Source organism: Apis cerana, linkage group LG5 (genome assembly GCF_029169275.1).
Source record: "Apis cerana isolate GH-2021 linkage group LG5, AcerK_1.0, whole genome shotgun sequence".
Taxonomy (NCBI): domain Eukaryota; kingdom Metazoa; phylum Arthropoda; class Insecta; order Hymenoptera; family Apidae; genus Apis; species Apis cerana.
The window spans coordinates 11,506,765-11,520,526 of NC_083856.1; the positions used below are offsets into that span (position 1 = coordinate 11,506,765).

At 41.4% G+C, this 13,762-nt stretch overlaps 1 protein-coding gene across 14 annotated transcripts in view; it reads left to right on the plus strand.

Annotated features, from left to right (window-relative positions):
- The window catches only part of LOC107997565 (nephrin-like), a 98,389-nt gene that overhangs the window by 60,598 nt on the left and 24,029 nt on the right, over positions 1–13,762 (plus strand). For all 14 annotated transcript variants that reach the window (XM_062075282.1, XM_062075279.1, XM_062075280.1 and 11 more), the window contains 2 exons: positions 950–1,101; positions 7,097–7,238. In XM_062075282.1, the coding sequence (XP_061931266.1) occupies positions 950–1,101; positions 7,097–7,238 (294 nt within the window). The remainder of the gene's footprint in view (positions 1–949; positions 1,102–7,096; positions 7,239–13,762) is intronic.

The following is a 13,762-nucleotide window of genomic DNA, read 5'->3' on the forward strand; positions in this document are numbered from 1 at the left end:
GGAAAGAGCGTGCAGTGGTGGTAGAGAAGAGGAAGTAACGATGATTATATTCAGCGGGAGAGACAGCTCGCTGTGGTAAATTTCCCGTCTACCAGTGGGAAGGAAGTTTCGCGTGGAAAAGTTGGAAAATCTGGCGCGATGCGAGGTCGCCTCTTTCCCCTCCCCACTGTATTTATCCACTGTCCGCGGAGGTGGATCAAGAAGTTGCGATCAAAATCTTTCTAACGAGAGGCGGAACCAAAAGTTTCCGAGCCAAGGAGACCGTGGAATCGCTGCGATCGTTAATCGACCGCCGCTTAAAAGATTCGAAGATTTCGTGGGGAGGGGGCAGAGGCGGCGCGTAAGGGGCAGGCAGTTGAACAATGGCGGATAATTACAGGCCGGTAACGAGGAATGGCCTACGACGCCAGAGCCGCGCTTTTCAACCCGCCTTTAATTAATGCCCGCCTATTTTTCCGTTTCCAACCCGTTTCCCGACCGCGGCCGCGATCCCGTCGTCTAATTAATAACGCGTCAAGACGCCCGGCGCTAGAAAAGGCGAGCTCGATCCGGACTCGTGTTTTTTTCCAAACGTATGTTTTCCCGTTTCAATCCTTCGGGAGTTGTCGCGGAAGGAAACGGTTTAATCTCGAAATCGCGTTTCCTTCGACTCGCCATTTGCATTTCGCATCTGTCGAAAGTTTTTTTTCTCATTTAAATAACGTAACTCGTTTTTTTCGTTACTTTACTCGTAAGATTGAAAAAAAAGGAAGAAAGGAAAGAAAAGAAAAGGAAAAAGAAAGGTAATCGAAAAAGGTATCATCACCGTTCGGGATTAAAGGGGGGAAATTATCTTGCATCTCTCGTCGAAATTTTTTAATCTAAGTTTTGTTTCGTTAGGGAGGGGAGGGAGGAGGAGGAGAAGAGAGAGAAAGGAGAGAAACTCTGATCGATATCTACTCGGTTGCAGTGAAACCATTGAAAGTTGAAATCACGGGAAGGGACAAGATTCTCTCGGCGGGGAAGAAATACGAAACTAGATGTCAGAGCACGGGATCGAAGCCGCCGGCCGTTCTAACCTGGTGGAAGGCCTCCAAGCAGCTCAAGAGGACGATCAGAAACGTGAGTACAGAATTGTGTGTATCCCTTTTCCTTAAAAAAAAAAAAAAAAGAGAGAGAGAGTACTCTTCTAACTTTTCCGTTAGAGCCTGAACCGATAGAAAAGAGGGGAACAATAGAAATAAATAATAAAAGAATTAAACGATTCTCGCAAAAACTCTCGAGTTCCCCTCGACGGAATGAAAATAACGATATTTCAGGTATCTAACTAACGATACAGAAGCAGAAGGAACAGAAGAAGGCGAAGGAGAATAAACTTCGGACGACAAGGCGTAAAAAAGATCTCTAAAAATAAATTCGCCGCTAGGCGGCTCCTCCCCTCCCCTTACACATTGCCTCCATCTATCTCGTTTCTATCCTCTCTCGCTATCCTTCCTATACCTTCCCCTTCCACGGTTTCATCGACGTTCCAATTTATCTCCCCTCCCTTTCTCCCGGCAGTCCACTCGGCCGCGCCGCTTACAACGACATTAGAAAACGTTACCTCGCCGTCTTAAAGAGGAGGAGGGGGAAATATAAAAAGCGACAAGGCTCGAAGGAAGGAGGGGAGATTCAAATTGATTACAGGTTAACACCGCTTAACGTCCCCTTTTATCCAGCCGTATCCCGACCTAACCTTATCGGGATACGTCGGAATGCGATCGCGCAACAGTTGAAACGAGGTCAATCCCGTGGTATCCGTTTAACGATTATCGTCCAACGAACTTTTTCCTTTTCCCTTATCTTGAAGCGGACGAAGGGGGACGATAATCCTGTCTGCTCATCGCGATAGCGACGTAAGATTTTCTTTTCTCTTTTCTCTTTTCTTTTCGGTTCTATCCTCTCTTTGGTGCTGGATAAACAGAGAAGAGAGAGAGAGGACGCGTAACGAGCGGAGTTGGAACTTTTCAACGACAAAGATCAGACGAGTAGTTTGGTCATTGTTTCGATAAAATTAACCCTCCCTCCAGGCGACAGGTTGATTAAATTCCCGGATTTCCGGTTACAAGGGGGAAAGAGTGTATAACGATATCGGGCCGGGTCGGGGCAGTTTGCAGTTTATTGGAATGATTGGAGCGTCAAACGATATCCTATATCTCTTGCCCATATCCGCTTACATAACGATTCAATAACCGGAAACTGTAGCCTCGATTGCAAGATTGGATACTGGCTATTGTGGGACAAAAAAAAAATATAAATAAAGTTTATGGAATGATGCCTCTCTTTTTCGTTTTTTTTTTTTCCTTTTCTCCTCTTTCTGGATTGTCGCTCCCTGCATTATCGGTTGAAATTTTCCAAACGGGCCAACATTTAAGCGGACTAACTTGTTGCGACGCGATCACGTGGTCGCCGTTGCTTTCATCAAAACTCATCGATCAATCCACGCAAATTAACGCACAAAACTTTTATATTTTAATAGTTTATATATCTTTACATATAAAGAAAAAATATTTATCGAATATTTATTAAAGTATCCTTGTTTTGTGCGATATTTTACGAATTATCTCGGTTTGTCAGAGCAAGTAGAACAATATTTTTTTTCCTTCTAATTTTTTTATTCATTGATATAAGAAAAAAAGAATCTAATGGTTCATTCGTATTCGAAGGTTTGGAATTTTCTCTGCCTTCTTAATCTTCATCATTTCTTCATGAATACAAGTAATTTCGTCGTTCAACAACCAAAAATCAAACTCATCTTGAACCCATTTCATCCTTACAAAAACTTTGAAAACAATATTTCCATTGCGACCATCGAACTCAGACCAAAGAGATGAAAAATTTAGACATTTAACGATATATCGTTCTACGCCTCATAAGATTACGCGTAAAGAGCTTAGGAACCTATTCATATTAAAAAATCAAACTGGAATTGTGATTAAACGATGATCGAAAAGTTGGAAAGCTTGGAAGGAAGGACGTGGATAGGAGGAGAAGGTAATAGACATTTAAAAGAATCGAACTTCGATCTCTCGATTCTTCTATTCGCTTCCTTCTATCCTCGTTCGCTTGTGCGTAATCGCCGATCGAAGTTTTTGAATTTGAGATTTCGAAAAAATAGAATGAATTTGATGTAAAAGAAAAAAAGCACAAACAAATGTTTGACGAATTGGTGGAGAAATTTTTCGACGAATTTTTAGAACAATCTAATATTAAGAAAAAAGAACAGCTCGTGCAGAGAGAACTCTCGTACGATCGCGTAAAAATATTTCGTATTACCGCAGAAAATAGAGATAAAAAACGGTTCTATTGTTTCTACTCTTCGGTAGAAACACAATCGCGTAAATTATACTCTCTCTTCTGGAAGAGAAATCGAGATTTGTATATCGTTCTAATTAACGTGGTTGTAACGTGGCTCGAAATAAATACTTGGGTTAATTCGATGGCCGTTTCCTCGTCGAACGAGTTCCTCTTTCGGGGTGAACGATAAACGATGCCATTTGACGATACGCGAGGGAGGGGAGTGAAAACTGCAAAGTGCTTAAAAAATAAACAAGGGAAAAATCGTTCGTTGTTTATCGCGAAAAAAAGAGAAGAACGTAAACGTTTACCTTGGTGCACCCTGGTTAAAAATCAAATATTTTCTTTCAACGATACCCGGCCTCCAACCGTTTAATTTATTCTTTCTTTCTTTTTAACTTTTCGATCGATCAACGAGACGCGCGGCATTCGATTAGTTTTACCTTTTTTTATGTAACCACTGGTCGAGTCTCGATTAATAATTTTTCCACCCTCGCTTCCCATTCTCTGATCGACTAATCCCCGACGATTTATCTAAATTCCAATCGGGTATCGCGATACGGGACGCTTCTTTCTTTAATCGACGCGTTGTAACCGGTTCAGATGGAAGACGTAACGTACGCTATCTTATTTATTTAACATCGATTTATTTACGAGTCCTTGACGAGAATACGAGAAATTTTTCCGAGGGAAAGAGAGGAAAGAGAGAGAGAGAAAGGGAAAGTAGCAGTTTTATATAGAGAAGAATTGCCGAACACGTCAAAGAGATTCTTTAAAGCCGGAAAAAAAGACCGTTCTTTCGGTTTTCCTTTGGGGAGGCGAGGGTTCGAATAAGAGAGAAACACAGGCCGGTTGCGAGATATGACGACATTCGTGAAAATCGAGTTAAAGATTTCCTCGTTCTTCTTCAATTTGTCACAAAAAATCACTCGTAATAAACCTTTTCTTTCTTTCTTTCTTCGAAGATAAGATAAGAGTATACACACGAAAAATGCAAAAGCTCGCGCAAAAGGAGAGGACAAAGTCGCGTGAAGGATTGAAGAGTTTCGAGACATGCGTATATTCCACGATCGAAGAGCGAAATAATATCGAAGATGGCGAGAATTCGTCAGCAAACAAAGAGGATTAAGAAAACGCCTAGAGTCGATGATTTATCGCCGCGTCAATGTTATCAATGCATTTAGATTAATAGTTTCGTGGATATGACAGACGGTTTGATAATAATTTACCGGGCGCGCCCGTGTAATTACTATCGATCCATCCAGGAACATCTGGATTGATGGCAAAGCCATCCGTAACCACGAGTCCACATCTATAATGATGTACGAACAAATATAATCCGGGAAACGAATGTTTCGATCCGATCGAGTCCTTGATCGAAAAACCAACCAACGACTCATTGAACGACGATTGTTCCCCCCGTTCGTGAATTTCACCCACGAATTAACGCTTAAAATTCTTGTATTTTATTCACGGGGAATATTAAACTCGTTATTTCGTAAACATCGTTATTTCGATATTTTTCAAAGCGATATTTGTCACAGTGTATCAGTATATTGAGAGGTGAAACGTTTATTTTTCGATTCGAAAGAAAAAAAATCTAAAACTTGAGATAAGATAATATCCTGTGATATTGTAAGGGAAAGAACATTTTTACCATTCTCCTTCCTTCTCGAACGAAATTACACCTGTTTTCAGGAGAATTCACGCTCGCTTTGTAATTTTGACGAGTACGAAGTGAAGAGTTACGATATCCCTGGATCGCGGAAAATGGCTAGGTTTTAACGATCCTGCGATATATATATATATATACATATATATATACATATATATATATATAAAAGCGTGGGGACGAGTTTTGGCAGACGGAAGCGAAACCGAGTGGTGCTGCATCGACGAAAACGAAATGATAATCTTTGTGTGCAGGCAGGCTGTGTTCCGTTCGAATTCGCGACTCGAAGCCTCGTATCGCGGGCGGGAAGAGTGGTTTGAAAACACGGCTGCGGATCGGGCACGGCGCGGTTAACGAGCGGAATTCCCGGCGATTATGGCCGGCGATGACATACCTCCGCTTCCCTCGCCCCCCCGTATCAAAGAGTTGGAACTAAGCCACAGCTATTCGAATCGGAAGCTATTTACAGAGTTGAACCGATGTTATACGCCGATGCATAAGACTAAAAAGCGACGGAAAATATTAAAAGTCCTGATTCTCTTAAAATTGAAAATGTATGTGGCAGGATCGTATATATGGAAAAACTTGGGACACTTTTGGAGAGTGGATCGTCTAGACGTCGAAAGGCTTGATTAACGAGTTATTAAGGATTTTAAGTTGAGAACGCTCTAAAACGAATTTCAGTGTAATGTATAATATACTCTTAAAAACTTACCTCGAATAAGTTTCTGTTAAATAACTAATTGCATAGATTTTAATTTGCATAATTAAAATTTTTTTCTTAAACGTAAAAATATTGCATAGTTACGTTACATTACATATTTATGTACATTATCTTATATTCGAGTAGGCAGTACAATACAACCATAAAATAATTTATCTACGGATTTATATAAAATGGTGTATATGTAATTGATATTCTGGAAATTTACCAAAAAACCTACTAAATTTTTGTTAAATAAGGAGTTACATGATATATTATATTACGTTTAATATAAATTCATTTGAAATAATCAATTGTATATAAAAAAAAATAACGGTATATTTACTTTTTCGCTCTTTCACCGTCTCACTCTGTCTGATACAAATTTAAAATGCCTGTAATTCCTTAATCAAACCTTATCGTGTACATATACATACTTTTTCTTATTCTTTTGATGTGTAGAATCCATAAATGGGAAAGCGACGATTGATTTTGAAAGAAGCGTTTCCTTGGACCGTTTACGAAAGAATTAGAAAGAAGGAAGGCGAGCGCGCTTAGACACTGGTATTCGTTCGTTCAATCCGAGAAGAGTGGGGGGAATCGTCGCGCTTCGCAACCTATCGCTAAGAGGCGAAGTGTAACGGACAAACTGGGAGCGTGGTGATCGTAGCAGCCGGGCCGGTAGTCGGCCAACTTCGCTTCGAAGCAGCACGCGAATCGTTAACTTTCCTATCATTTATTAATGACGTCGTGCCTCTCGGAGAGTGTTCGCTTGGAAATTGGAGCGGAACGATATCTCGAAGGAAGAAAGATCCGTCGCGTGAGAACGATCGAGCTTGTTGTTAATTAAAGACGACGGGAAAATAATGATGCGAAAAATTGGTGAGATAAAAAAATAGCGCACCACACCGTGTCTGATCCGTTCAAGGCGAATGAAAATTCCAAGATGCGATCAATAATTTTGCGATATCGTCCCACTCGTCCCTTCGAGAAAATTCGAAATTTTTCGAATTTTTTTCAACTCGATATCCTGCCGCGTAACATTTGAATTCGAGGTTTGCGGCCTTTTTCAATCCCGTCTCTCTCTCTCTCTCTCTCTTCGTTTCCGAACGAAACTATGAAAATCCATGACGGGCGACGGAAAAGGGAAGGTGGAGAAGTGGAAAAACAATTCTCGAGGGAGATTTAATTTTCGAAATAATCCAGAGTGGATTATTGTTATTATTATTATTATTAGATGGAAATTTGAAATTCCGGCTAATCCCCGGCAACAAATTCGATGTTAGTAAATGAATTTCACTCCGTGCATTGCGTTCCAGCATCCCTGTCGATTTATTACTTTTACGGAATGTTGGACGAGTTATGTCTAGTAATATAATTCGTGTACATTGGAATCCCGATTATAGTTTCAGGAAGACGGAACAAGCGTGAGCGTGTTGCAATGGACACCGTCGATCGAAGACGAGGGGAAATTTCTGGTGTGCAGAGCGACCAATCCGAAGCTGCAGGACACGGGTATCGAGGAACGATGGAAGCTGAAAGTGCATTGTAAGTGTATACACATCGTATCTCTCTCTCTCTCTCTCTTTTCTATCTCTTCTCCTCCCCCCTCGTACCATCTTACGATATAAAATTAACGAGATCGATAGGAATTCCTGGCGCGCCTTCGCCCTCGTTCTCGATTATTCAATTATTTCGATAAATTTGAGAAAGCCCCGGTCTCCCTGAATTGCGATCGAGACAAAGAAGAGTAGGAGAAGAGAAGAGGGAGAGAGAGGGGGGAGAGGGGATTTGTGATGTACGCGAGCGGAATTTAGAAGAAATTGATACTCGTAGACCTCTGCTCTAGAAACCGAGAAAAGAAAGTTAAATGTCCTCGGCTTAAAAGGGGATTGGTGAAATAGGTGACTCGCCGGCTAACGCATTGATTTCTCTGGTGGAAACGTGCCGCACTCGCTCCGTTATTGCTCCTCTTTGAAATATTCCTTCCTTTCCCAAATGTTAATTGCTAGTAAAAAGAACGAATCGTCAAGTTCGATCCTGCGAGGATTGAAATCCGATGGATCGGGATTTCCAATAGCGAGCGAAGATAAAGATACGATACGTGGAACGATGGACGGGGGGACCGTTGACTCTTGCAAATATTATTCGCGGCCAAGGATCGTACGATTCCTGGTTAATTCGATTTCGATGGATTTCCACCGGCCACGGGGACACCAGATATAGAGAGCCTTTACGACGAAATTACGTGCCGGCTAATCTGTCCTGCCAACGTTCACCTGTATAACATAAGCCAGATACGAGCTATCGTTATCCGTTTATTTACGACTGCGTGTCCGATCGGCCACTCGATGCATCCGCCATTACCCTTGTTTCCCACGCGTGTACGTGTACGAATATGCGCATGCGCACGTATGTACGGCGGATACTTGGCGCTAGAGTCCGATGAACGTGTAACGCGACAACGCGATTCATTCGTTCACGATTCCTCGTTTTGGCAATTTCGCAATTTCGTTACATACATCGCATCAACACCGATTTTTCATAACGACGACGACGATGACGACGACGAGTCTTTTGCTTTCATCGAAATCGAAGAGGAAAATCGTTTTATCCCGAAGAACGATTATTACACATCGCGCGAAACGAAATTATTTCTTGAATTATAACGGTTGATAAAAAGTGTACTCGGTTTGTCCCGAGTAACGAGATTATCTCGTTCGATCAAAGGTCACGAGAGATCGAGTTAAAATCGCGAACGCTAATAAACCTTTTGCCGCGACGGAATATCGATACACACCGATATTCGAGCAGGAATATTCCCCCGTGGGTTCTTCCTCGCGGCGAAGAATCAATTCGAATGACTCGCTCGCAATCCGAATAATCCCGTAATAACGGTACAAGTCAAGGAAACGGACGAGAAGTTTTGAACGCTTCCAATTTTATTTCGTGAACGCGATATAATAAATCTTTAAACAAAAATCCCTTTTTCCTCGAGTTACTCGATACGCTATTCGCCGCCCGGAATAATATCTCTTCGAGATCCGTCTAGGGTAAACACGGTAATAAAATTACTAGAAAAATAAAACCCGTTCTTATTCGTCTTAAATACGAATAAGAATTCGCGCATGCATATGTGATATGTGGTTGGCGCCGGGACCAAAAAGAAATACGTCGCGTAAATCGTTTCCATATTTTTACATAATCCACCCGTAAAGAGGAGAAAGGGGGGGGGGAGGGGAAGAACGGAGGGAGATGCTACTTGACGTAAAATCGAGCGAGGAGGAAATGGGCGTTATTGTTACAAAGTGGACTGTATAACTGTTTACTGTACAGTTTACCGGTGGCTAACGATACAATTACGTATCTGTCAACGTCAACCTCGAGCTGTCAGTGGTAACGATACGTGATATGTCAGACGCATCAGTCCCGCGCATTTCCATCTCGCTTCGTCCACTGATCGGAAAATCCTTGTCCAATCGATCGCCGCATCGAGCGACGCGCGAAAGAAGAGAAGTAAGAAGCAAGTCTCGAATCTGATCGCGTTTCGAGAACTTGCAACTGCTGTACACGCATCGAACAAATTAATATACAAAATTCATTTTCAAATTTATAAAAAAATAATTATACGTTAAAATTTTAAATCCTTTCTTTTTTAAACGTTTACGGATTAAACAAAATAAATCCGTATACATAGGCAGAGAATTAATCTAACTGATCGGTCAATAGTTGAGAAATATTCTATAAATTATCGATAAGTTTGTAAATTAATTTTAAATTTAATGATCTTTCAATGATTCTTTATATGTTCCACGCGATAAGAATTGGATATACGAAAAGTAGAAACTTTCTGCTTTTTCTTTTATTACCATATTTTATTCGCGATTCACTATGCTAAAATTAATTTTGTTTACGGCCGCACATCAGCGGATTATTTAATTCCGCCACTGACATTTATGGATTAATTTTAATCTATCTTATATTATAATAATGCGTTTATATCATCTGCTCATTTATTATTTATTATTTCGGAGAAATAAGCGATAATAATATTCCTAACTTTAATTGCCAATTTTTTTCCTTTATTCCTTTCGATCTCTCAATCTTTTTTCCCCTATATTATTTTTATATATTTCGATACATCGATTATTACGTATTTTCTTTTCTACTCTACTAATTAAATACAATACAAAATTTTCATGTTATCTATACATTTTTTTAAAAAACAATAAATTATAACAAAGGTTCTCTGTTGTTCTCTGAGAAAGAAAAAAATAATTTTTTCCCATAAATAATTTTTTAAGCATCGTACCTCTCTCGAATACCGCCGCGCTTTGTGGATCGCGTCGAAACGAGGTTTAATCCAGTTGGTTTAAAGCGAGGAGGCGCATTGGAGGAATCACAGGAAGGAACGTATCGAATCACGGGATTCGCGGATTCGATTAAGAGAAAAACGGTTAATTGGAGGGGAGGCGTGGATCGGTAGCTCGTGTCACGTGGTTAACGATCTGCTCGCAGGCGCGAGCCACCTATGTCCCTACGACTGTGGAATCCGAGGCATAGCGCGTGTTCATTTGCCGGAAAGCTATTCCCTCCCTTCCATTACTGGACAACCGTGTATCGCGCATATTTGCGCCCGTGCGATCGAATCTCTCCGATTTCGTCCCGCGCCTCCACGCGCACGGGCTGTGAACTGCGCGTCAACTACGTTTCTCTCTTCTTCTCTCTGATTGGCGAGAAAAAAGAGAGTATCCTTTCTTGGAGAAATTTGTCGAGTAAAATTCATTCGTTCGAAAATTCGGACGGGGTCGTTCGTAAAAAGGGAAATCGATCGGAAAGGGGGAGGGGCGATATCGTCCCCCCCCAGTAGATCGCCACCCCAGTGCCACAAATCACCACAAAGCGCGATATAAATGTTCAGCTTTGGTTTTACTTGGTTATTTATCGAACATTTCTTCCTCCATTACTTTTTCCAACTTCTTCGAATCTTCCTCCCCCTTCCCCTTCCGTTATTTTATTATACACACGGTTGATCGTTCTCGGGGAAAAACGTGATAAAAGTTTCGTCCACGGGGAGGATAATAGAAATTGGAAAGTTGACAATCTAGAAAACGAGGCGGAGACCCGATTCGTAGACTCGGGAGTTCGGGGCCAAACAACCTGGTCCGCGCGAAACCTGGCAAACTAATAATAATTCTCTCGTGGTAAACACGTTGAGAGATGCAACTCTACTCGCCAATTATGTCGTTTCTACTCGGGCAAAATAGACAAAGTTTTGGAACGCGTCTCTCTTCCTCTCTCTCTCTCTCTCTTTCTTTCCCTCTCTCCCCCCTTCGTCTCGAAAATTATGAACTCGGGTCAACAACGCCTCTCCGACCCATCCGAGATTGATAGAGGGAACCCGGGCAAAGAGACACGTTGCATCTAATTAATATCTGGCAGCACAACTGCGTGACAAATCGAAACGGAAGGAAACGGATTCGGTGAATGCGTGCTCGGCAAGGATATTCCTTCGTGTTGCGAAATATAATTATATATTTCGTTTCGCTCGCTGCTACTTTCCTCTCTCCGAGCCTTCGCTTAAAATAATTCAGAGACACCCGGGTAAATAGAGAGAGAGAGACAGAGAAAGAAAGAAACTTGAATTTCCCGGCCACGTTTCGTTTCATTCTTTGACCGAACAACGAACTTTGAAAAAGCGCGCGAAATTCGAAATTATAACGATATAATATTGACCCTTTCCACTCTTTCCCGAATTTCTTAGCTAATTTCAAATGATTTCACGCGCGAATGAACGTACAAAACGTTTTTTATTCTTATATTTTGTGTATGTTTAAAAAATTTGTAAGAAAATTTATCGAATATCAAAGTTTGTATCGTTGTCTCGTGAGATATTTTAATAATAACGTGCTCTAACGTTTATTATTCTTATACTACATGTCTATTTTCAACGCATTTTTCCTTTCCTCTATTTCTTAACGAATAGAAATAATTTCGTTATTCAGTAACGAAAAACTCACCTTCGCTCCCACCAATTTCATTACCACATATTCCATACTTACGAAACTAAGAAACTCTGAAAATAATATTTCTGTTCCCAGTGACCGTCAAACTCGGACCAACACCGAAAGAGTAATTCGATCCGCGCTGTAATTCGAGATAAAAACACATCTAACCGTTCGACGGTATATTATTCCACCTTCACAAGGTTACACGTAAAGAGCCTTGGAAAGATCTATTTTGTACTAAGCGATATATTTTAAAATATATTTTAAAAGAAATAAAACTAAATAAATATCGCGTCCGTTCGAATTGCCCGAGCGCAAAAGGTTAATCTCGCTTCGTAATTTATCGTCGTGACTTATTAATTTATCACGCGTCCTGTCCCTCGATATATATAACTTGCTTACAAATCTCTCTTAGTTACTCGATACACGTGAAACGTAAAAGTAACAGTGGGGAGAGGGGGAAGGAGAAAAAAATTCGAAAGGGGGAGAAAGCACAAATATTTTGAGAGGGTAGAAAAAACATTCCCGCCGTGACTGGGAAATTCAGCGAGCGAAATCAAACGTCTACCGATTTGGAGGAGAAAGAGGGAGAGAGGAGAATTCGAAGAGTGGGGAGAGTTGACATTATCGCGAGAAGCGGGGAAAGCGTTCGTTATTCCTGTTATGAAACGCGAGTTCGCCCGAGTGTGGTTAACGACCAACTTTGATTGGCCACGCGGACTCGTCCTTGACGGTGGCCAACTTTCGGTCCGCCACGGCTATTGCGTCGATCGAGCACAAAAGGGACGTCGGTCGGATGGATATTATTCTCCCCGCTCCTGATCATCCTTCAGCGTGTCGCGGTGTGTGTATACGCGGAATCGAGAATGAAACGCGCCCCTTTATCCTCGTTCGTTAGAGTTCCCCCTCTTCCAAGCGGTAATAAACCGTCCAAGAAATTTCGTAAACTCGACCGTGTATATACCGTGGAACGGCTGCACGTCAAAATCGAAGGAGATTGAAGTAGATTTCGAGTACATATATATATATATATATATTTTTTATTCGTAGAAAAATTTCCATTCGAATTTCTACTTTCGAGAGAGATGCATGAAAGAAAAAAAGTTCGAACGTTTCCTTTTGTACGCGATCTGTACAATTCTCGGGAAAATTCAAGGAGTCGATCGAAAAAAGTCGTATTATTTTCCAACTGTGATCGACCGATTAAACCGATTAATTTTTACGGGCTCACGATGTTAAACTCGATGTTTGAAAATTGGGGGAATGGAACAGAAGGGGAAAGGGGGATATGAAACGCGCGGTTGAACTTGAATCGTTCCACTCGTTAATTCTTAATACGTTGAATTTCGAGAAACGGGCATCGATCGGGCGACGAGCGTTCGTTCGTTCGTTCGTTCAGTCGGCGTCGAATGTTTCGCCCGTTTCTCTCTCTTTCTCTCTCACTCTCGAGCGAGTGAGCGAAATTTACGAGGGATACGCAGCGTCCAGCGTTGTTATCATCGTCATCGCTAATAATTATTCGACGCAGCAGGCCGATGCATCATCGTTTCGAATTAAACTCGGCTTAAATATACCGTCCATCACGCGGGGACGATTTACAGTCCCGGCAACGGGAGCCTGATTCCACTCTAAATTTTAATCTTCCGCAAACTGGCTTCGCTATTGCCGCAAAGCTCGAACCTCGAATTTTATCGTCGAGAAAACGGCGATTCCTCTGTTTCTTGTTTTCTTTTTTTTTTTTTTTTCAGCAGCTTCTTTCGTCACGGGGATACGATCACAAGTGATCCCTCTCCTTAATTCAAATTCCTTGCAATTTGAAAAAAGGTTCCCGGCTTCTCGACTCGACTTTGCGCGATATCTTTGAGAAAAACGCTTTGCGACGCTTCACACTAATTGCTCGATTCTCTCGGATATTTCTTATTTCTCAGCCTTTTCTCACCTTTCCTTCCTTCGGTTCGGCGTCGTTCATTTTTCTCCTTCGTTACACGTTCGAACGAAATTTTCCTTTATTACGACGGGCGATATTCTCGATTCATTTATCACTGGAGATAAATTTATCGGGAA